The 22,719-nt window shown below is 43.2% G+C and overlaps 1 protein-coding gene across 1 annotated transcript; it reads right to left on the minus strand.

Annotated features, from left to right (window-relative positions):
* Positions 1-794: 794 nt before the first annotated feature.
* On the minus strand, positions 795-16,416 carry LOC309363439 (autocrine proliferation repressor protein A-like). The gene is made up of 13 exons (XM_081899772.1): positions 15,896-16,416; positions 14,681-14,855; positions 13,759-13,807; positions 12,244-12,366; positions 10,823-10,921; positions 10,575-10,664; positions 9,046-9,175; positions 7,856-7,976; positions 7,327-7,462; positions 4,874-4,962; positions 3,757-3,835; positions 2,753-2,818; positions 795-1,639 (listed from the first exon to the last, which is right to left on the minus strand). The coding sequence occupies exons 1-13, from the start codon at positions 16,077-16,079 to the stop codon at positions 1,520-1,522; spliced, it is 1,461 nt and encodes a 486-aa protein (XP_081755898.1). The 5' UTR covers positions 16,080-16,416; the 3' UTR covers positions 795-1,519.
* Between the last annotated feature and the right edge of the window lie 6,303 nt (positions 16,417-22,719).

The following is a 22,719-nucleotide window of genomic DNA, read 5'->3' on the forward strand; positions in this document are numbered from 1 at the left end:
AAAAACCTTCTGTGGTGGGAGATATCACAATGACAGAGTCCTGAGTCATATCTCCTTGTTTAGGAGTGCACAACTAGACATGGTGGGGACAAACTAATTTCTTTTCATATGTCTTAGCTGTCTGCACATAAAGAAGGGAACAGCGTTAAAGAAGGGATATGCATACACTTTGGGGGGAACTCAGCTCCTCAAATATTTTATTGGGGAGCCAAAGGAAGCTCAGCCCCGAGGAGCCTATGTCTTTTGGCAGGTACAGCTCAACTGCATATAGTAAACTCTCAAGCTAATATGCACATTCTCCAGTCAGTATGCATAGCTTCCAAGAAACAAGCTCTGTTTCTAGTGCAGAAATGTGCAATCTGCAAATCTCACATGGGCCACAACATACCCGCTCAGCTGATGAACACCCACCCCCACCAGCATCCCAGCAGAAATTAAGCTTGGGGATTGGAGGGGAGGGAAGAGTTAAGCAGCTGAGGAAGGGAAAAGAGGGCTGGGAGAGGAAGGGTGTGAAGTACAGATGTGGTACCATTCACTCCTCCAAAAATCAGTGGGAGACTGTATGTTATGTGATGGTATACCTGGGTGGCAAACTTTTGGTATGCCTGATTGTTTGGGCTAGCAATTAGTCATGCACAAAAAATCTGAAGTGTTCTGCTTTTGCCAGAGTTTTACTGTTTTCCTGAGACTCAATGTGATTTTCACTCATTTGGGAATCTCATATCATATTGAATTTCCTCCTTGCAATACACATATGCCTTCAAAACGCAAGAAAATCTCACCAAATGCACAAATGCCAGAAACAAGCTATATTTGATAATGGAGGGAAAACAGCAAGATGGGAATAGGACAATGGAAACCCCTGCAGGTGATATTAAGGCATATTCATGTTTTTAGTACTGTATCCCAGAATGGATTCTAAAGGCAGGTGATAATAGCTAGCCAAAGAAGTTAAGCTGTTGGCCTCTGCCTTGTGCAGAATTTGAACTCAAATACTTTACATGACAGTGGTAATTAATTACTTAGATTAGAGAATATTTAATCCCATTATGAGGTTAAACTGTCTTAAAAGTAAGATAAGGAATTGTACTGTCTGCATAAAATGATCAAAAACTAGTACAGGGTTTCAATGAAGACTTGTAAAGCATAGCTATATTCTTTATTATGATCCAGGGCAATGGCAATCAAAAAGGCACACTTTCCTGTGTCATATTTACTTGTTCATCATTCTATAGAACAAGTCCCTTCCTCTCATGTCTGATATTCTTCACACATCCACCCTACACATTCCCCATTCCCCATTCCCCATTGCCACAGCATCTGCTTCTTGGTTAGGTCTCCTGATCCTGAGTGACACCCCTGCACCTATTTCATTTTAGTTTAAGTGGGACCTGTCTGCTTTCTCTGCATGAGGTTCCTTCTCTGTCCACCCGCTTCACCGCATGGTTTTCCAAATGCCTTTTATTTCTTCCCTCATGGATGCTGTAAGCAACAGGAGCCACATTTTCTCTGCAGGGTTTCACACCAGCGTCCCATAGCATCCTTCTCCCTTGCAGTCTGCACATGGAAAAGTGTCTGGGATGATTTGAACCTCTGAGGTGAAAACATGCTTATCGTTCTCAGGTCCTTTGAAAGTTACCTGGAAAAGAAATGGCAGTTCTACTCAATACAGTGGTACCTTGGGTTACATACGCTTCAGGTTACAGACTCTGCTAACCCAGAAATAGTGCTTCAGGTTAAGAACTTTGCTTCAGGATGAGAATAGAAATCGTGCTCCGGCGGCGCAGCAGCAGCAGCAGCAGGAGGCCACATTAGCTAAAGTGGTACTTCAGGTTAAGAACAGTTTCAGGTCAAGAACGGACCGCCAGAATGAATTAAGTACTTAACCCAAGGTACCACTGTATGTTCCTTTGCAGAGAGCTGAATGGAGCAGGATTAGGAGTTTATAGCACAGAGATATCAAAGAAGTGATGGATGCATCTTACTGCAGATTTTAGAAGCAGTGCCTAATCGCAGAATATGTCATGCCTATTTATACAGTTGCACAACAGTCTTGGAGCACTTAGTTTCAGTTAATAAATGTATATTAAAGGGAATGTAAGTTCAACAGTTAGTGTACATAAAACCCAACATTGTGCACATTCAGCAGCCTTCATGGAAAATGTGCAGCCCATGTTTCTATGAAGAAGAAATTGTGAACATTTCTTGGTCAATATGCATATTCTCTAATAAAGCTTGGGAAACCTACCTATAGCATCTGAATTCTGTACATTGTTAGCCATTATGCTTCCCAACAGGCTTTGGGGAATGTGCATGTCATACTTGAATGTTGTACATTCTCTGGCCAATATGCATATTCCCCCCATCTGTATGTATACTCTCCAAAAACATGCATGTTTTCTCTCTCTTGTTCAGTGTGTAATCTGTGTGTAATTCCCAACTGTTCTATCTGCTGTCTAATCTTACATGGCACACAAAAAACCCTCCCACTTATCAGCAGAGCAGCAGGAAGAGAGCAAGGGAGTCCAGATAAAGATTATTTGTTTCTGCATGCCATTTCACTTTTCACCATTCTCACTTGTTCCCCAGTCAGCTGAGCAGCAGCAGCAGGAGGCTGCAGGGAAAGGAACGTTTTAAACCTCCCCTCCCTCTTCCACAATTCCAATGGAAATTGCCTCCCCTACACTGCTATTAAGCTAAGGAAAAACCAGTGCAAGAATGAGTCAAATACTCGACTAGAAATTATATTTACCTCAATAAAGAAACCCTTCCAACCAAGTAATGGCTTTGACAATTCTGCTTTATAAACACCTGTTCCCTGCAGAGAGATAAGACAGAAGAAGGTGCTGAGAAGCGAACATGTAATATTAAGAAATTATAGAATGTTCATTAGTGTGAATTTGAAGAAGAGTGAGCTGAGGTTCCTGATTTGTGTCTTCCAAGGATAGGGAAGAGGGAACAGTGGTGGAGGATGGCCACAGATGACATAGCCCTTCTTTCCAGGTGACCTTAAACCACTCTACATATTTCCAATGGCTATGACATCCAACCTGCTTTGTTACATAGAGTAGAATAGGTTCTCACTCCTGCCTTAGGTAAATCAGCTGTCTCTAGCTGGCCCTTGGGATTATCTCCAGGACACCCCCCAAAAAACCACACCCCTCACCAGCTGTGCTTTCCTCCCCACTTGGAATGTTTTCCCCTGACTGGAATGTGTCCTTGAATTCTGAGAATGCTTCTTGCTTGCTTAGATGGAGGATAGAGAAAGATGTGCGAATGTGAAGAAACTAGGCTACTGCACAATGGTAGAATTCACATTGATTGCTCTGTTGACTTTTGCCTCTGACCCTGGCCTCCACAAAGTTGTGCAGAAGAGAACGTGGCTTTCAGTCAGAAAGAGGTTCCTCACCCCTACTACGCATGTAGAGACATACTCCCCACTACATTAGGGAGCTCTACTCCCTAGCATGGGTAATTTTACAACCGCAACATAAAGACAATGTTCTTCTGCTAGGTGCAGGGGAATGTTTTGGGTAATTCAGACAGTGAAGGAATCCCATTATATTTATCCCACACAGAAAGCCTAAATGAATGTGCTGATTTGCAAATCTGCAAATATTCAATATCTGCAACAGAAGATCAACTTTAAAGGAAGACATTTATTTCCCATGAACGGTTTTCGTGTTTGTCTGTGTCTTTAGGACCCTTGACATCCTCAGCTTTGTGAAGAAACTAAGGAAATTCTAATCCTCTTACCACTTTAACAACATTGCAATCAATCCAAAGTGCAGGATTCACAATAATCAAGGAAAGCCTAAGTTGCCTGAAGTCTCGCCTGAGAATGAGAAGGGAAAGAAGAGATGTGGCATGAGCACAGAATAAATTGTTTTGTGGAGAAAAGTACTATCAACAATGTATTATTTTTTTAGTTCACTGTTTGCGGCACACGTAATCATGTTATTTATGGAAATTAAAGATACTGTTTATTATACAAGGTTACCCACCCACCAGGATGGTTCTCTAATACAGTCAACCTGATCCAAAAGGTTCCAGAGTATCCATAATAACCGACTCAGTGATTCCTTTTGAATCTTTGTTAGTAGGATTTCTGGGGGGAAAGTACAGGGCTCTGCCTGCACTTTAAATATAAAGCAGTACCATACCACTTTAAACACCAATGCTCTCTCCTGCAATAACCCTGTGGGCCATAATTTGTTAAGAGATCCCCACTGCCCTCACAGAGCTAGACTTTTCAAAGTGCTTTAACCATCAGTCTCTTTTCCGGGAGATTCTGGGAATTGTAACTCTGTGAAGGGAATATGGATCTCCTAACAACTCCTAGGACATTAAACAAACTACAATCCCCAGGATTCTTTGCCTGGGCTGTGTGTGGAGCCATTACAGTGGTACCATGGGTTACAAACACTTTGGGTTACAAACTCCTCTAACCAGGAAGTAGTCCCTCGGGTTAAGAACTTTGCCTCAGGATGAGAACAGAAATCGTGTGGCGATGGCGTGACGGCATCCGGAGGTCCCATTAGCTAAAGTGGTACCTCAGGTTAAGAACAGTTTCAGGTTAAGAACGGACCTCCGGAACGAATTAAGTTCGTAACCCAAGGTACCACTATACTGTTTAAATTGGTATGATGCTGTTTTTAATGTGCAGCACAGATTAGACCTAGAAGTTTGTGGAGCAGCTCTCTGGTGACTCATAGAAGCCAGTGGTTGGCTGGCTTGCTTGCTTGCTTTCAGGAAAATTTGGTAAGCTTTAAGAAAGACACCACCTCAGGAAATTCTTTTGTATGCAACGTTGACTTTGTATATTATTCCATATATTAATGAATTATATAAGATATTTCTGAAAGAAGCCTACTTGTTGGTGAGCCATGTGTTAGCAAAGAAACATCTAGTTTTTAAAGGCTCCTGATCTGTGGAGAGAGAGATGATGCCTTTGCCATTTGCCTAGAAAAAGAGAGAATAGCACAGAATTATCAAGTCTTCCTCCAGTTATCACCCATTCCTATTATCCTCCCAAACAGGAGGTGCAAAAAACAAATTTGTTTCCACAGCATATTTAATTCAACAGCAATCATTGCTTTAACTGGCTGTGTCATGCAATACCGTATGTGAGGTCAACCCAAATAGTTGCCACATACATAAAGGAAATGGAGAACCTTGAAGTTTTGCTTGTGTTTTCAGGCTACGGGCATATTCACCCTACGTTTTTAGGTGTACAGTGAATATTTCTTCAAGCATATGACTAAAAAAGCATATATTATTATTATAAAAAATGCAATGCTGGAATGAGACAAATGTGTGTATTATGCATGTATACTCATCAGGGCCAGGAGTAAGTGCAGCTGCATGTGAAGTGTTTATTCCTTGCAAACTGAGAAAAAATTAATCACAAACATCACACAAATGCACCAATACTTATCAGTACCATTCTCACCTGGCCTCTCACCTGACACTGAACCACTATATCTGTGTTAAATCACTATGACTAAATTTAATATTTTAAAGAGTGGATACACTTTTAAAAACTAGAGTGACCAGCATCTCCTCCTTTTTGTCTGTATTATGGTTCAATATCTGGAGAATGTTTGGAATGTAGTACTTATTACAAATTGAGAGCCAGTATCACACCGTGGCCAGATTGCTAGATTTAAATCAGGAAGATACACTTCCAAATTCCTGCCCTGTTTAAGGAATGAGATTTAGGTTGGCCCTTTAATTACACACCATCTCTGCCTCTCAAAAAGAGCAAACAGATCTCCATCACATGAACCAAGCTCTTCAGATAGAGGACACCAGCAAACCAAAAGTAGGACTGCCTTCTCTAAAATTGGGCACAGGGACTGCCTAGTGATCTCGAGCCATTCTGTCTCTCCCTCCTCGCTTCCTCTCACTCTTTCTTATGGGGGAGATCTGTGCTCAGATTTCTCATTAAAAAAAAAAAAGATAAATGCAGCCTGGAAGGGGAAGCAATTTTTTAAAAAATGTGTTAATGGATGTTAAGCCAACACGTTCCCATCGCACGATTTCCACAATGAAAATCTCTTTGAAAACTCCTTATTGAAAAACAAATATTCAGATGTCCTGCACTTGTGGGGCTTAAAAGCAGATGGGCTAGTGTGATTTCCATTCATGAGAACAGCCTGGTGAGAAATGATTTAGCTGCCCGGCGCGGAGCATCACAACACCCATTGAAATCCATTCCACTGCACAGTTGTGTTTACCTCTTCTCAACGGCAACAATGCCCACATACAAGAAATACACAAAGCGAGATCCTCCCACAGTTTTCTCTTTGCCCATCATCCAAATGTATCTCACCGAGCTGTTGTAAGGATAAATGCTGGAAGATCTACACTCCCCTCAGTCTTCTTGAAGGAAGATGCTCTACCAGCTGAGCTATCCCAGTTATTGTTCCCATGGCCCGATTTCCACAATGAAAATCTCTTTCAAAACTGCTTATTGAAAAGCATACAGTTATTATCCCACATACAGTTATTGTTGCCTGATGATCGTTTTCCAAAGCAACTACTCTATTCTGAATTTAAAAATGGAAAGTGTAATGTTGGTGATCAACAAAACAGGTTTAAAGACTGTCTTGAGGCAAATCTTTAAAAAATGTAGTAGAAACACTGGCCTGCGAGCACTCCAGTTAGAGAACAGACTTTACCAAAAGTGTCATGGGCTTTGAAGACACTCAAACTCAGGACACAAGGGAGAAACGTGCTAAGAGGAAAGCACGCTTGGCACATCCACACCATGATCAACTCCCACCTGGAAACCAATGTCCTCACTGTGGAAGGATGTGTGGATCCAGAATTGGCCTCCACAGTCACTTACGGACTCATTGTTAAAACCGTGTTTATGGAAGACAATCTTACTCAGCTACGAGTGATCGCCAAAGAAGATTGTTCTCATCATTTACTGGTAAAATACAATATTAAGCAAGGCCTGTTTGCATATAATCATAACAACTTTCCTGCTTTCAGTATTTCTTTATCGTTAGTATTTTATTTCAAAATTCAAAGTTACATTTTGTCACCCAACAGTTGTAATCCTATTCTACAATATTAAGGACTTCCTGTTCACCCATCCTTGATGTTTATAACCAAGATTGCAGCCAAATGAACTTTAAAATTCTGATAGCTTCTTAGGAATCTTGAGCTCGACCGAGTATCCTTAGTAAGGACCACACTTAATTTCCATCTCTTAGGGTCAACATGCATTCATGGCTTGGTCTAAATTACAGAAGAAACTTCACGACTGAATTATTCTTGTCAATTGGTACGTAAAAGAAGACATGTATTCCTCACCTCAGACCTGTTCCAAGAAATTTGAGGCATGGTCAAATTCTGCATGGTGCTGAGATAAAAGGCTCTACACGATTCAAGGATAGATGCTCTATTCCATGGTAATAATGTTATAGCGTGATTAGTGTTCGGGATGAATCTGCAGTGCAACAGAGAGGTTTTTACAAAAATACCTTCCTTGCAATAGTCTAAGGTAAAGCAATGACATGTTTCTTCTAATCACAGAAATTTGACTTTTCAGAGTTTTTCCTCCTTGGAGAGAATGCACACATATAAATATACAAAGAAAAAAATAATTGCATCATCATTCAAAGCCTATGTGAATTGTGCAGCAAAGATGTGCAGCTTTCTTCACTGGTACTATTGTTCATTTTACACAAGTGGGTTCACACAACAGTTGAGGATCTGCTGTGCTTTCTCACTATTGTCTCTCATCTGGGGCTCAAGCCACCTGGTCATTGCCTGTAACCAGAGGAATGATCTCATTGCCTCGAAAAGGACAGTCTGGTAATCTTTTGCAGTATGAACTCACCGGATATATTTCTTTCCTGGTAGCTCATCAAAGAAATAGTACGAGTTATCAGGCAGGAAGAAGTCATCTCCTGTTGATAAGATCATGAGCAGGGTCCTATTTTGGTATCGTTCTTTATATTCTGAGGATGGAAAATTTAATGTTATTTTAATGGGCAACACATGCAGTTCTCAAGTTGCTGCTGCTTATTTACATCATCAAAGGCTGGTAAGATTGGTAAACAAGAGAAATGAAGATCACAAATCCCTAAAGAGCTGTAAACATTCTTTGGACAGGTGGGAACAAAAATAGAACTGGAAAACATGTTTAAAAGCCTTATTGTGGCAATCTAAGCCCATATTATTTTATTGTGGGGGCCCATGGCCCCTAGGAGTTGGCTCCTATGTCACAAACTCATAGTCTTCAGCCAGGATTTCACAGCTTGCTGCTATGCCTCAGCTGAGGAAGGTCCTAGTTTACAGGATTGAGGGAAGGTTTCCAAAAGGAAAGTGGAAAAGGGGAGAGGACTTGATTTGTTTGACCCATTTCTTATCCAACTGCACGCCAGCATATTTTCAGTGTTTTCCCTCTGCAAATATTTCAACGTTTTCACATATTTTTACAAGAAACAACAATCACTATTCAACAACCCCCTAATCCTCACTCCACAGGAGCACCAAATGGCCCTTTAATTACTGTAAATGGATGCCATGCTCTTCAACGTATCTTACATGCATTATAGGGTAAAGGTAAGGGGACCCCTGACCATTAGGTCCAGTCATGACTGACTCTGGGTTGCGGCGCTCATCTCGCTTTATTGGCCGAGGGAGCTGGTGTACAGCTTCCAGGTCATGTGGCCAGCATGACTAAGCCACTTCTGGCAAACCAGAGCAGCGCACGGAAACGCCGTTTACCTTCCCGCCGGAGCGGTACCTATTTATCTACTTGCACTTTGACGTGCTTTTGAACTGCTAGGTTGGCAGGAGCAGGGACCGAGCAACGGGAGCTCACCCCATCGCAGGGATTCGAACTGGCGACCTTCTGATCGGCAAGCCCTAGGCTCTGTGGTTTAACCCACAGCGCCACCCACGTCCCACATGCATTATAGTGCCACCAAAATTCCCTGGGGCTGCCCTTTCCCACTTATCCAATCCTTTCTTCTGCTACCATCTGATTCACCAGAGAAATCTGAGATGGTAGGAATTGCTCACCAAACGGATCAACATGTGAAGTTAATTCCTGGAACCGTGGGGTGTCCAACTGCCGAGTTAGATTCATGACATAGAAATGATACAATGCAACGCCCCAGCCACAGTATGATCGGTATTCATGATGCCAGTTCTGTAGCAAAGAAGTCACAAATGAATTCTATGTGCACATAGCAAGTGTCATATATTAAGAACCTGAAGTTCTATAGTATGGAGGACAAGATTTATTCAACTCTTTATAGCAGGGCTAGGCTCAGAGGCATACCTAGAGTCCCTTGTGCCCTTGTCAAGGAGCTATATTGGTGCCTCCCCCCCCAAAAAAATCTCAGAAGCAGGCAAGGTTGCCTGGATAGGAGGAAGGTGCCTTCTTAGGACTAGACAGGGCACCCACACTGCTCTCTGCCTGGAAGCCACTCCAGGTGTGCGGCGTTCCAGGTGTTGTGGGAGGACTCCAACACCTGATAGGTTATTCTTGCACCCCGTCCCTAGTTGGGCAGAGTTTGGTTTCACCTACCCCTAGGTACACTTCTGACTAAGATGATAAACACAAAACAAAACATGCCAATAAGTTATCCCTATCATACTGCCAACAGTCAGTACCTATGGCTTTTTTGGTTATTTACTGGGGTTTCAACATCACATTTGTGAGTTCAGCTTTGCAGCTTGAGGGGAAGCTTAGTTAGGCTAGTTTTAGCCTTTTAGTTTAAGTAATCCAGAATGTTTTAAGGCAGACTAGATGCTCCTGCTATTTCCCCCTTTTATCCCCCTTAAGACAACAATCACATAAACAGTATTGTAAAATGTAAAAATAACATTCACTCAGAATACTTGCTGAAGAGTATCAGATACAGCAGCTTTGTTCAGGCAGGCTTAAAATGGTAATTCAGTTACTAAGACGTACTTAATGTCTAGCTTAAATTTAGTCTGATCTTGGAGCTCAGACTAAACAGATGTTTTCACATTGCTGGCAGAATGGAAAGAAATGGAGAGTAGGGTGTGCCCAGGCAAGTCGGAGAATATATAACTATGCCCTCCCCATGTCAGGGCACAGTGGGGGTATCTCTCACAGAGTTCTCTCTGGTAAGTTTACAGGAAAATTCTGTGAATTTCAGCATGTTTAGCAAAACATTAATTATTGATTTGACTGCACTTTAAATATTCTACACATTGTCCCTCCCCAGCCTCATAACCAAACAGCTGTTAACCAACCAATATTTGGGGCAAGGATGTTTGAAAGACCATTTTCCCTCCACAAATTTGCCCCCCTCCCCCTTATAATCATTGGAGGGATTCCTCACTGTCCCTTGCCTTCAAAAGCATGGCTGATTGGGACACAGGACAGGGTCTTTGCAGTAGTGGTGCTGAAGCTGTGGAGTGCCCTTCCTCAGAAGTTTCACTGGCTCTCACACTTGTGGCCTTCCTGCAAATGGCCAACATATTCTTATTTGTCCAGAGTACTATGAAGGAACTATGAAGAAGACTCAAGAATAAGTACACACAGCTAGTACACCATCCTTTGAACAGATACTCACCTTAACAATATTCAAAAGATCATAGATAATTGGAATAAATGACTCAACTCTCTTGTCCACAGCTGCTACCAGCCAGGTGGCCCAGCCACGCTAAAACAAAGAGATAAAGCAAAAAGAAGCAGAGGTATTCAGTTCCCACTGGATAGCCCAAACATGGCATGTACAGGGGAAATGGGGGTGAGCATGCATAGGGCTAATTCTGGTGTGCCGGAAATCCAGTACAGCACAGACCTGTAGTTCATACCTACCTTGGAAAAACCAGCCACTGTGAACTTTGTGATATTCATCATTCCACCGGATTCTTTCAGCATTAAATCTGCTACAGTGTCCATGCCACGCACAGCTGCCTGCACACAAGAGAAGAGGATTATAGTCTCTAGAATTTGAAGGAGATGCCTTTTGAAGCTTTATTCTTTGTCTTTTTCTACTTTTTTATTGTTGGTATGCTTTTTCTTTCCCTCTTTTTTTCCTTTCTCTAATTTTCCTTTCTCTAATTTTTTGTAGATTTGATGTATATGTATGTATGTATGTATATTTTATATATATATGAATTTGAAGGAGATGCTTGCATTGGGTTTCACTATATCATTCTATCAGCATGGCATAATTTAAGTGCCCTCAAAAGGTGTTTCATATTCATGACTTTAATATTCATTATGATTATTTATTAAATTTGTTCGCTGCTTTATCTTGCCCAGAGCAACGCAAAACGACTTAAAAGCAAACAGACAATAAACCCCACATAGATACAAGAGGAAAGAGAAATACATTAAAAACATCCCACCCACTTCTCAAAGGCCCCAGATAGTTTAAGGACAAAGGCCTGGTTATAGAAAGCTTTTGCCTGGCACCTGTAGTGAAGGCGCCAGGCAAGCCTCCCTGGGGAGAGAATTCCGCAAACGAGGAGCCACTGCAAAAAAGGCTCATTCTTGTGTTGCCAGCCTGCAGACCTCTTGTTCCAAAATCTCAATGGGAGATTGTAGCAGCAGAAAACAACTAATTTACCTGCTCCCAAAAGATAACTGAGGGACGCGGGTGGCGCTGTGGGTCACGACTGGACCTAATGGTCAGGGGTCCCTTTACCTTAAAAGATAACTAGAATTTACTTAGCCATTCTGTAAAGGTGAAAATCTCAAGGAGGTATCCTTAATCCAAATACATTCAAATGCCGCCATGCCCCTGCTCTAACATTCTCCTCCATGGGCCCATGCATCCTCTGCCATGCCTCCTCTAGGCAACCACCACAAGTGCACCCCTGCATGGGCAAGTGGACACACACACACACACACACACACACACACACACACACACACACAAGCACCACCACTGCAGAGGGCATGGGCATGTGGGAGCAGTGCACCTGGAGCACAGGAGGTGAGGTGCACCTGCAGAGGAGAAGGCACGGCCACGCCAGAGACACCAATGGCGTAGTCTTTGCGTCCAGATCTGTGGCCTGTGGCCTGAGGCTGCCATCTCACCTCGCCTCATGGGCAGACCAGCTCTGCTGGATTCTGCGATGCGCAAGCTGGTTTTAAAAAGTGAAAGATATGTGCTCTGCAAATGTTACAGTAACTCTGCCAGCATTCAGGGGTTTCTGGAAACAATAAAGAATATTTCCCAGAATGGTGGCAGGATGTGCTTGCCAGCCAATACAGAAAGCCAGAGTTACCTTCACCATTGGAAACTGAATCAGCACGTGTGGCGGCTCACTCTCGTTGTTCATGAACTTCCACCACGAACAAACAAGTGCAGCATTTTCAATGCTGTTATTGCACATTTGCAAAGGGATTGTCTAGAAGCAAAATAAGAGAAAGATGAGTATGTTTTTGGTTGAGGCATCCCATCTGGACCCCTAGAACAGCCTGAGAGGTCTGACTTAGTTCACAGAGAGGGGCACCAGGAAGGGAATTAGCTATCACTTGGACAACGTAAGTTCAGTTCTGTTGATGGATGGGTTGTTCTGTTTAATGTTGCCAAACCTGTCCAACAGTTGATACCTCCCCTACCCCCACAAAAATCCTGCATTTCTTTAATTTACACATATATTTGGGCTAAACAGTCCTCAGTAACCATGACTGCAAATTGAAGAGGCACCAAACACAACCTTTAGGAACAGAGGTCCTGGTAAGGCACTGTCAAGTGGCTATCAACAAGCCAGGTCATTCACAGGGCAGACACAGACATGGAAGGCAATTACTGTAGCTTTTTATTAGCAGAAAAAAACAACACAGCAATGTTCCTGGTTCATCTTAGCTCAGTGGAGGTGTTGAAACAAAGCTCTAGGCATGCCCTTCCCCCACTGGCCTTTTACTCTGGACCCCACCCAAGCAGATAAAGGTTGTGTTGAGGGGATAAGCTCCTCCTCTGGGCCTGTCTGGCCCATTGCTCAGCAATGTGTATGACACTCCTCCTGCGGGCAGGGGAGAAGAATCAACAGGACTGGGACTGTGCATGCACACTGTGACTCTCAGCCTCTAATCCTGTCCTGGAATGGCCTCCTTCTCCTGACCCCTCCCCCTTGATTGCTCAAGTCTCCTGCTTCTTTCAGCTCCCAGCTCATCCCTTCTGCTGACTGCTTCTCGGTGTCCCACCACCAGTCTCTGCCCCCTAAGGCATCATCTGCAGAGGCCTCCCTGGGGGGCTCTTGGGCGGGTGGCTACCAGCTCTCCTCCTCATCCAACCAGGCTCTGCCATCCACAGGCCAGGACTGTTAAACTCCTAGTGATAAGGAGGCACAGTTGCCCCATGTGCAACCCACTGGGAATGCAGTGGGAATCCATGGCTCCAGTATGTATCTGGGGAACAGGCTCCTGCTGCTCTCACCTTCACCTTCTCTAAGGAGGTGAGCCCCACATGACTAAGGAGGTGAGTCCCACATTTTAATTCTAGTATTTTGAACCACATCTATGAAAGAGATGGTTAATTCTTCACATATTATGAAATATAATTAGCTTATAAAGAAAGGTTATTGGACACACTGCATATTTCTGCTCGATTTTGCTCTGAGACTTCCCTCAGAGTGAAATTGGGGAAAGAAAATCTGTAGTAGAAGTTTCCAATGGGAAACTGTGACAGCCACACCCGTTTCCCCATTTCCACCCAACCAACTGACTCCTGACTCCTACATGGCTTTGAAAGTCAATGTGGGAAGTTCCCAGCATGGCTAAGATCCTAGAGCACTTACCTTGTAGGTGATTGGCTGGTTTCCAATCTGCCCCAAAAGTGCCGCACAGCTTCAGAGACAAAACAAAATATTCGTCAACAGCAGTAAATGCCGCGTGGGATCAACAGACAATGATGCCAAAGAGACCAGAGTCAATAGCTCTGGGTAGCTTTGGAACAATCATGACTATGATTTTAACACTAAAATCAAGGTAAAGACAGAATTCAGGCAATATATCCAATCTTGTTTTAATTTATACATATTTATTAGGGGGCTGGGGAAAGGATGAACTAGGATATGTCTCTGGAACATAAAGAAACTGTCTTGAATACAGTGAGCTGGATTAGTTATCTTCAGTCCATTTTTGTTTCTGGCTGTTTCATTAGCTAGAGCTTGTTTTTCTCCTGCAAAAACACTCACAGGTTGCAAAATACAGAATTTATTAATGTATGTGGGATAACCAGCATATTTAAGTCTGATTAATGCATGAAGGGGTAAATACCACAGAGCAAATTGTTCTGCCACTTCCGCTCACCATGGGAGGAACTAAGTATTCAAGGCTTTGTTCTCCCCCAGTCTACCTGAGAACCTCAATGTGTGAAGAGGTGTAAGCTGGTTGCTCCAGCTCAGACTACATCACTCTCGTCAGCCACTCCTGAGTTCCTATACCAATAACTTAGGAACCACTATATAGCTGCCTCATACAAATCCTGCTTTGCTTCAGAGAAGCCCCAAATCATTCTGAGGTATTCCTCCTCAGCTGGAAGGTTGTCCAAGTTTGATGTACAACCCTCATTCCCCACCAGGAAAAGTATTTTCTCCAAGTATTTTCTGCCTTGCAGTTCTCTATCCTTGTAGGGCGGCTAATTCCCTTAACAGTCTTAACAGAGCACAGCAGAGATGGTGCCATATTCATTGCTCAGAGGTCCCTCCAATTACTTACGACCCAGATGATTTTGCTATATTGACAAGGTCCTCAACACTCAAATCTCGGTTACTAGACAGGTCATCATTTCTTCCTAGCCCAAGCATCAGGAAACACGAGTTATTCATTTTTCGTTCCTTTGACACAACAATGATCAGCTCATGCCACCAAATTGGGTTAGACAATTCAGACTCTGAAAAGAGATACACAGAATCTATTCATAGGGGGATTTGGCCTCCATTTCCCCTTTGAAATACATTTTCCACCCAGGAGGCGTATTTATTTATTTATATTTATTGATCTACGTAGTAGTAGAAAAGTAACAAAATGGAAACAGTGTAAGATAGTGTTTGGTATCTCCCTTGTTTATATCATCATTCCATCTTACATGTGTGAGTGAGTTTCACTGTAATGACATGGCTCAGGAAGCGGGCTATGTTAGTAAGCTGTGAGGAGGACAGTATTAATGTTTTTTTTTTCTCTCTGAATGAAGAAGACATAGAAGTCTCGAGGGAAAGCAGTGCAGCAGTAAATGGGCTCTCTGAATGGAAGAACAGATTGCAAGACTGAATGAGAAACAGGCATGGCCCAGTATTCATAGTACAGGCTGATTACAAAACTGGTAGTGCAAAAGATACACGATTTGATTTAAAGCAAGAAGCTGCATTTTTCTAAGTGAAGCTGAGACTATGCTTGGATTAGCATATGTTTTGTGAATGTGTGTGTGTGTGCGCGCACATTCTTTTATCCTCTGTTCTTCAGGTAAAAGCTTTTGAATATTTAAGGAATGTATTGACCATACTTTACAGTAGAACCCTGTGTTACGGATGGGATCTGTTCTGGAGACCCGTCGGTAACACAGAACTGACGCAAGCCAAAGCGCCATGTCTGAGCACACGCGTGCCGCAATTTAGTGCTTCTGCTCATGCGCAAAGCACGACTTAGCAGTTCTGCACATGCGCGAGCGGTGAAACCCGGAGTAACCCATTCCCGTACTTCCAGGTTGCCGCAGGACGCAACATGAAAACACGTAACCTGAAGCAGACGCAACATGAGATATGACTATATGGGAGTCAGTCTTACATATGTTTTAGCTTCCTAGCTGCTAAATATTGCTACTCTGCAACATCCTTACATCCCACAGTGCAGATCACACCCACCCAGCAGCCACCTTCTCGGATTAGGCTCCCTGTGGAAATGTCTTCCTCTGTATTTCAAAACTGCTGCTCTCACCATTCAGCCACTTCAAGGAGGTCATGTTGAGGGTATAGATGGTCACATCAGGCCTATCTTCCTTCTTTGTGACAGTGTAGTTGTAGTGAGGGTCATACTGCTTGACGTAGTCATCCAGGGCCGTCTGCGCCCATCCAGAGGGCAGGCAGGCTGCCAGGAGGAGGAGAGAGAAAGCAGCATACATGGTCAAGCAGGTATAGTTGCCTTGAAAGAGGTACCTGCCTTTGTTCAGCAGCAGTTCTCCCACTTCAGATCACAGTTGCTCCCAGCAGGAAAGCTCCACAAGGCTTGGTGGTGTATGCCAAAGCTTTCATCTAGAGCTGTTCTTTCCATGAATGTCACAACTTTCTCCAGTATTTATACAAGTCCCGTAGCAGGGAGGGCCCTGAATCACATGGCCAAGACAGTATTTATGCAGATTGATCTAATGAGCGCAGGAAGTAATTCTGCCAGTTATTCTTCATTGACTTCCAGTCACAAAGCACCCTCCCACTTACCAATTCAGGCCTGTAGCCAAACTACTTCTATATGGGACATTGGTTCACCTTCCCTTTGCACTTTTTGAAAAAGAGCTTTCGAAATGGTAAAATGGCATCTTCCAGTTGACAACTCACAGCTTGCTTTTTAGAACCGAGTGGGAGATGTTTTGAGAAACTAATTAGCAGCAAATGCTCCTCCTTGCCTGAAGTGGTGGTAGTCCAGTCTCCCTTTACTTACTTGATCTGCTCAGCAGATCTCAGTGGAGAAGCTGGTATAATGTGGGCTGGTTTCCTGACTGAACCCAAAGAGTGCTCACTAATTTTTCCTCGTCATCGTGGAAAAGGGTGACAAGTGGAGGGCCATAAGGTTCTGTCCTAGGCTCGTTGTTGTTCAAATTTGCAGATGGCACCTACTGGGAGGGTTGCTAATGCTGCAGAAGACAGAATCGGAATTCAAGATGACAGATTGGAGAACTGGGCCGAAACTAATAAAATGAATTTAAATGGGGCAAATCTAAAGAACCAGTTGTACCGGTCTTGCCGATAGTACGTGTGAAAAGAATCTAGAAGTCTTAGTAGACTACAAGATTAACATGAGTCAACAGCGTGATGCAGCTGCAGAAAAAGCTAGTGTTACTCGACAGAAGTATGGGATCCTGATCAAAAGTAGTAATAGTACCACTCTATTCTGCCTTGGTCAGACCATGCCAGACTGTGTCCATTTCTGGGTGCCACAATTTAAGAAGGATACAGTGGTACCTCAGGTTACATACGTTTCAGGTTACAGACTCCGCTAGCCCAGAAATAGTGCTTCAGGTTAAGAACTTTGCTTCAGGATGAAAACAGAAATCGTGCTCTGGTGGCACAGCGGCAGCAGGAGGGCCCATTAGCTAAAGTGGTGCTTCAGGTTAAGAACAGTTTCAGGTTAAGTACAGACCTCCGGAATGAATTAAGTACTTAACCTGAGGTACCACTGTATTGACAAGCTGAGACGTGTGCAGAGGAAAGCGACCGAGATTATCATGGTCTAGAAACCAAGCCATGTGAGGAATAGTTGATGAAGTTGGGTATGTTTAGCCTGGAAAAGAAGAGACTGAGAGGAGATATCAGGACTCCTCCTGCAGCTGCTGACACCGTGGGAGGGCCAAAGGGACCTCAGCCTTTAGGAGTTGGATCCTATGTGTGGGAGAGTTGCTTTGAACATTGTAAAATCTGAACATTTTTAATAAAATAAAAGGAGATACAAGAAATATAGGTATCTTGACACTGCTTCTTCCCATTCATCTTCTGGTAAATTTCCCCTTCCATTTCTTTTTTTTTGGGGGGGGGGGAAGGGAAGTGGTGACAATTTCCTTCTCCATAACCGACCTCTCCAGCATTTGAGATGGGGAGACTTTATGTGTCCCCTCTTCTTAAAGAAGGAGGCAGTTTCGGTGCCGCTCTGTCCCTTGAGCCACTGTCTCATCTCTGTGGTTCCTCCCCCTCCTGTTCCAATAACAAACAGCAGTAGCAAGGGGGGGCAGGAATCCTTAGCTGTGTTGCTTCTCTTTCCCCCCCCCCCAGACCACGGGCGCCAAATATGGGGGGCCGTGGGTGTGGATATTTTCACCCCTCCCATTGCAAGAATCTCCTGACAATGTTTTCAGACAGGAGGGGGCGGAAACTGCTTTTCGCTTCTTCCGCTCCTGCCTGACTCTGTTGGAGTCTGAGTGTTATCTCTGTAAGTGATTAGATGGCTGAGTGAGAATTGTAACTGTTATGTACTGAAGTTTTCACCCTGGGCCAGCAGGGGGATACTGTAGATAGTTTTCACTCAGGTCCGCATATGCAAATAAGGAATTGAAAGTGATGTTCAGTGATTGGATAGTTACAGAAAGTTGTTACTGTTGCTTTGTAGTTGAGCTCTATATAAGCAGGTTGGCTGAACCCTTAAATTCAGTTCTGTTCTGGCCTGTGCATAAACAAGAGCTGTCTGAAGAATTGCTGTGTCGTCTGATATGTTCACCCACAACTTAACAGTAACACTCATGCAGTCCAGTAGCCTCTTTTAGTTTTTAGTTTGCAGTAGCTGTTAGACAACAAAGGAGTTATGCTTCAGAGCTTTCTCCCGTGTTATTCATACTCTGCTGAGTTTGGTGCTCACAATGGGTCCAGTGCACTTAGACCTGCTTTCCAGAAGTGGAAGGTCTCTGGAAGTGCTCTCTAGTTCGCTAGCCCAGTTGGGGCAGAAGAAGTTGATCCCAGTCATTGGCATCGCTCAAAGGCGTACTGACCCCAAAAAAATCCAAATCAGAGTGCCGGCCCCCCAACTTCTGTGACAGCTGTATGCACATACTGCGGGGCATGCGTGCATGGTACATTGACGTCACATGGCCCCTGTACCTCTTCAGTAACGGGGGGGGGAGGCAAGGTGGCACATGTGTTGCTATCTGGGAGTCATACCGCTGCTGACATCCTTCCCACTCCATCCTCCAGGTGGCAGTGCCTGAGGCTGCCCTGTGGAGCCACAGCGAAGGGGTGGAGCAAAAGGAGCTGGTCACTGAAGCTGCTCCACACTCAGCTCCATGCTTGGCTTCCTCCCCCCTCCTCAGTTTTTTGGAACACTGGAGGGTGGCCTCCCCCCCAACAAAAATATTGAGGAAGGGGAGGCAAAAGAGCTTGGCCCATAGGAGTTGGCAGCCCTGGTCAGAGATAGCCCTGAGACAGGCTGGTTAGTCCAGTCTTGCATCTACTAGAATAAACAAATATTCAATTATGAAGTGTGAGATGTTCTTGACAGAACCAAACAGCTCCACCTGGCTGATGAGGCGCCATGACAAATTTAAAATACAGAATTGCATTTACACCCTGTGAGATGTTACGGTAAATGGATTGGTTGTTACTGTAAATAAATCACGACTCCTGTGGTTTGGTTTGGTTTGGTTTGGTTTGGTTTGGTTTAATTAGCTGTAATCTGACATGATGACTGAAATAGGATAGGTGCTGGGCATAAAATAACTTCATTAAATGTTGTTTTCTGAAACTTTCCCTAATTTCCTCTTCTTGAACAGCATTCTTGTTCAGTTGTTAGTTAGGCAATTTGACCTTACTGTAAGGTGATTATACCATTGGCTGCCCTATGTTTCTCAGAAGTGCTTCCTAACAAATCTTCCCCCACCACACACACACACACACACACACACACACACACAATTCTTTATTGGTGCCACCCAAGACAAGACCACAGAACAAACTGTCACAATACCCAAGATTCTGGGATTTCAGGTTCCTGATTTTCCCAAATTCTTCCCAGCTTTATTCACTAAATATTCACTATATATAAGAAAATGACAAAGTGCCTTGGTGTTGAGATTGTATATATGATTTGGAGCTGCCACCCCTGCTCACATTACTCACCCTCCCACCATATATACCCACCCCTAGAAACCCCTCACCCACCATTTACCCCTCACCAACCTCCCTGCCACTTTCCCATGGCAACCCCCTGGAAAATGCACTACCCACTCCCACATCTTTGGAAGCCTTGCTCTTCCCGGTCCCAACCTTATAACTGCATAACTGAGGGGGTCCACTTACTTCAGATTTTTCTCCTTTGGTTGACATACAACTTCAAAACACAATGAAATGGCACCAAGTTTTTAAAAAACCAAAACCCTGTAAGAATGCCTACCTGGCAAGAATCATGTTATCTTTATCAAATGTGGAGATTTGAATAGTGACCTGGATGAACAAAAGGGTTGTATGGAGGGGGCCTCATTCAGGATTCACATTTAAACAGTGCAGCATTTCAGGCAAAGCAGATAGATAGATGATAGATAGATAGATAGATAGATAGATAGATAGATAGATGATAGATAGATAGATAGATAGATAGATAGATAGATAGATAGATAGATGATAGATAGATAGATGATAGATAGATAGATAGAGAGAGAGAGAGAGAGAGAGAGAGAGAGAGAGAGAGAGAGATGATAGATAGATAGAGATAGATAGATGATAGATAGATAGAGATAGATGATAGATAGATAGATAGATAGATAGATAGATAGATAGATAGATAGATAGATAGATGATAGATAGATAGATGATAGAAAGAATTTTTGTTGATCCTAAAATCTGGGCAATACAGATAACTTTGCTTCCCTTGCTTTGTTGCTTTTTAATATTTTATATTACCATGCCATTCTTTCTTCTGTCCTACCAACATGCTCTCTACAAACACTTTGCCTCACTGTGACTTCCTTTGCATCCTCACCAATCCCACACACCCACATTTGCTCAACCCACCACCTAGCTTGTTTTAAGCATTTTTATGTCCACTCCTTCTACTGCCTGCTTTTCTGAGTGCCTCTCATGCCTCCTCTGGCTCCTCAGCACAGAGGAGAACTTTTTCTGAGAGGGAGAATAGTGTGTAAGTTTAGCTGGCCTGCTCATCGTGGCTTCGTACACACCGTTCATTCACCTGAAGGGCTGAAGTTTTGTACCAGTGTGGGATGAGCAGGGCCAGCCCTAATATTAGCTAAACTGAGGCACCTGTAGATACGGAAAGGCAGGAAGTGAGCAGTGCTATACAGTGGTACCTTGGGTTATATACGCTTCAGGTTACATACGCTTCAGGTTACAGACTCTGCTAACCCAGAAATAGTACCTTGGGTTAAGAACTTTGCTTCAGGATGAGAACAGAAATCGTGCTCCGGGGGCGTGGCAGCAGCAGGAGGCCCCATTAGCTAAAGTGGTGCTTCAGGTTAAGAACAGTTTCAGGTTAAGAACGGACCTCCAGGACAAATTAAGTACTTAACCCGAGGTACCACTGTATCTGCTATGCATACTCTTACACAGGTCTCCATAGCCTGATGCTGACACTTACTTTATGAAAAATGCATCAAAACATTTCAATCCAAGCTAAGCAACACTTTATTTCTTTATCCAACCTAAGAAGCACTTTATTTGTCAATGATGTAATACCAGTTTGTGGGCGAATTACTTTTAGGACACATTTCACAAATGCGAGGGATAAGGTGACATAGCATCCTAAGACAGTGTTTTGAAACTAACACGAGCAAGAGAAGGACAGTTGGAGATTCACTTCCATCTCATGACTAAAACCTGATGTGCCTTGGTGAGTACAAAACGCAACACAACAAGGTAGTCATACAAGCATCATAACTTTCTATTTTGACACCTTAATGGAAGCAGGTTCTACCAGTGTGTGGCAGTTGAGGGCTGATGTCACAAGAATCTTGTGGGAGTCATTGTTCCTCGACGGTTGAGTGACTTTCAGTTGGATGCCACCAAACCTGTTTGGTCAAAGCATACACTTTGGTCAGAGAAAAGGTATCTTTTATTTTTTACAATAATTTTTTTATTCGTTTTCTATTACAGTCCAATAATAGCCTCCTTATAACAATACCAATTTATAATGCAATTATTAATACAATAGTTCAAATACCGAATTATATGATTTAGATAAAGTGCCTCCCCACTGTGTGCTAGATTTGATAGTTTGATGATTTTCCTTTATTTCTATGTTCCAGAATCTTATTAATTTCAGTTATAGTCCGGTCATAATAATAATCCCTTATACAACAACTGCAATATTAATAACTTCTATTCATGTTGACACATTCAATGATTTATAAAGCTACAAGGGAGGAACTCAAAACTATGGCCTCAAACAAACAGGAGCTTAACCATTTCCCTGCAGGCCATTTCCCCACTAAAATCCCCTCCTGCAGCTGCCTTGCCACCTGCAGGGGAAATATATTGTGTGTACATATCTTAAACTGTAAAGGAATTTTAAAATCAGGTTGTGATGCAGTGGGGGAAGAGTGGGTCTAAGGTTCAAAGGGGAGGGTTAAAAATGCCCAAGCCCTTGGCTGTGCCTACAGTGGTACCTCGGGTTACATACGCTTCAGGTTACAGACTCCGCTAACCCAGAAATATTACCTTGGGTTAAGAACTTTGCTTCAGGATGAGAACAGAAATCGTACTCCAGGGGTGTGGCGGAGGCCCCATTAGCTAAAGTGGGTGCTTCAGGTTAAGAACAGTTTCAGGGTAAGTGCGGACGAATTAAGTACTTAATCTGAGGTACCACTGTACTTCTTTGCTGGACCAGGAAATGAGTCTTTTCTTTTTCTTTGGACCTTTCCTAGTGAAAACCCACTCCTTAAAACTCAATTGGAGCAAATGGCAACTCACAGAAAACCTCAGTTGACATTTACTCTGATTGGGCGATAAAGAGGGGACTTCCTGAGGGAAGCTCCAGAGCAAAAGAAAGAAAGAAAGAAAGAAAGAAAGAAAGAAAGAAAGAAAGAAAGAAAGAAAGAAAGAAAGAAAGAAAGAAAG

Source organism: Podarcis melisellensis (assembly GCF_964234715.1).
Source record: "Podarcis melisellensis genome assembly, chromosome: 2".
Classification (NCBI taxonomy): Eukaryota; Metazoa; Chordata; class Lepidosauria; order Squamata; family Lacertidae; genus Podarcis; species Podarcis melisellensis.